At 36.5% G+C, this 1690-nt stretch overlaps 1 protein-coding gene across 1 annotated transcript; it reads right to left on the reverse strand.

Moving 5' to 3' along the window:
- Nucleotides 1-556: 556 nt before the first annotated feature.
- On the reverse strand, nucleotides 557-1243 carry LOC137402681 (alpha-(1,3)-fucosyltransferase C-like). Its single transcript, XM_068089186.1, has one exon. The coding sequence runs from the start codon at nucleotides 1241-1243 to the stop codon at nucleotides 557-559; it is 687 nt and encodes a 228-aa protein (XP_067945287.1).
- Between the last annotated feature and the right edge of the window lie 447 nt (nucleotides 1244-1690).

Below are 1690 nucleotides of genomic sequence, written 5' to 3' on the forward strand. Positions count from 1 at the left end.
AGTGATGTACACACATTGTCGCATGTAAAATGCGTGGGCGAGGTGTATCTCAGGCTACATTATAGTGTTAGTAAAATAGAGGAGCTCACGCTCTTTCCTATATTGGTGGCAAACCCTTTGGACATCGGCGCAAATAATATGCTTCCATTTTATATTATTGTTCTTTTGTCATTTAAAAAGCTTTCATGTTTTATACAGATATTACTTGCGTGATTGAAAAACATTATTTTTGCATGTCAATTTATAGATTGATTCTGATGACCAACAAGCTAGGATCTTTTGTAACTTTAAACTGCTGTGTAATTCTAGTCAATAAGTCAAAATGAGTATAAAAATGACTAACTGTTGCTCTTTTGCATATTTATATTTATACCGGTATATATATTTTTAAATATACATATATTATATTACATGTATTACATTATAATATATATTATATATATGGTATATATAAGAGTATTTATAAAAACAAATTTGTAAGGCAGTGATGCCTAGCAATTTTAAACAATTATACCAATTGTTGTGTAAATTAAAAAAGCTGCTTTTCCAAATGTATTTACAAAATATTTAGTTCTCTACAATTTGTACCACGATTCCAGTCAGCAGCGTGTCGGTGTCGGCCAGACTTTGAAATAGAAGGATTGTTCGCCATTTTACAAAGATTACAAATGGATGTCTGTGGCATGCCAATATCTTTAGTGGTGTAATGTTTCCTCCACTCGTGGTACCTGTTATAGGCAGCATCATCTTTCATCAGATGCTGTAGGTATTCTCCAAGCTCTTTAATAGAAGAGAAATTATAGGCGTGTATGAAGGAGTCAGGCGGAGCCACGCGTGTATAGTCCTCTACTGAAAGACCACCAACTACCACAGGAACAAAATGGCCATTGCAATGGAGCCTTTTCCAAAATTTATCAGTAATGTAATCTTTGCAGAAAGAATTTTCGAATGCAAGATAGAACTTATATCTAGAATGCTTTACAGCTTCACATTCAATCTCATTTCTTCCACATGGTTGGTTCTCGGTGCATTTACCAAAGACATCCACGTCTACATATTCACCCAACTCTTTTATGGTTGCTATTCTGTCATAACCATTGGATTCACAGTTAGAGACATATACGTAAGCGCCTTTTGTCTTTCCTTGCGCATAGGTAATACTTGGTAATAAAGGGTCCTCACTCTTTATTGGGTATGTTTCTCCAAATGGCCAAAATACAGGGCTGTTTCTAACATATGTCATGGTACCATCGAAACTGTTAAATAATTCTTTCCGAGGATAGAAAGTTGGAGCTTCGTGAGAATAAACAAGCCAAACTTGAGAACGCCGGCGAAATCAAAGAGTTTTCTCCACCACAGCTGACCTATATTCAACTAACACTATGTCAGCAAAGTTGCTGTCAGCAAAATTACTGCTAAATGTAAAGATGCTGTTGTTCAAGGCACACTGGCTAAAGTTCAGATCTCGTTTGAAAATTGTGTTGAAATCGCGTGTCTGAGAATCATTCACGTCTGTTGGTTGGTATATAATCCGAGTCGCTTTCTTTGGAGCAGCAGGGGTGGCCATTTTTATAGGTTCACTGTCTCCATCACTGACTATAACAAGTTGTGATGACTCAGCAATCCTTGATCTATTTTTTAGCGATGTATCTTCTGCTTCCATATATCTGGCGTTACCCGCCCTTTCAGG

Source organism: Watersipora subatra, chromosome 8 (genome assembly GCF_963576615.1).
Source record: "Watersipora subatra chromosome 8, tzWatSuba1.1, whole genome shotgun sequence".
Taxonomy (NCBI): domain Eukaryota; kingdom Metazoa; phylum Bryozoa; class Gymnolaemata; order Cheilostomatida; family Watersiporidae; genus Watersipora; species Watersipora subatra.

Excerpts from the sequence above, each read along its gene's own strand:
- LOC137402681 (XM_068089186.1), bottom strand. The coding sequence starts at position 1,243 with ATGACATATGTTAGAAACAGCCCTGTATTTTGGCCATTTGGAGAAACA.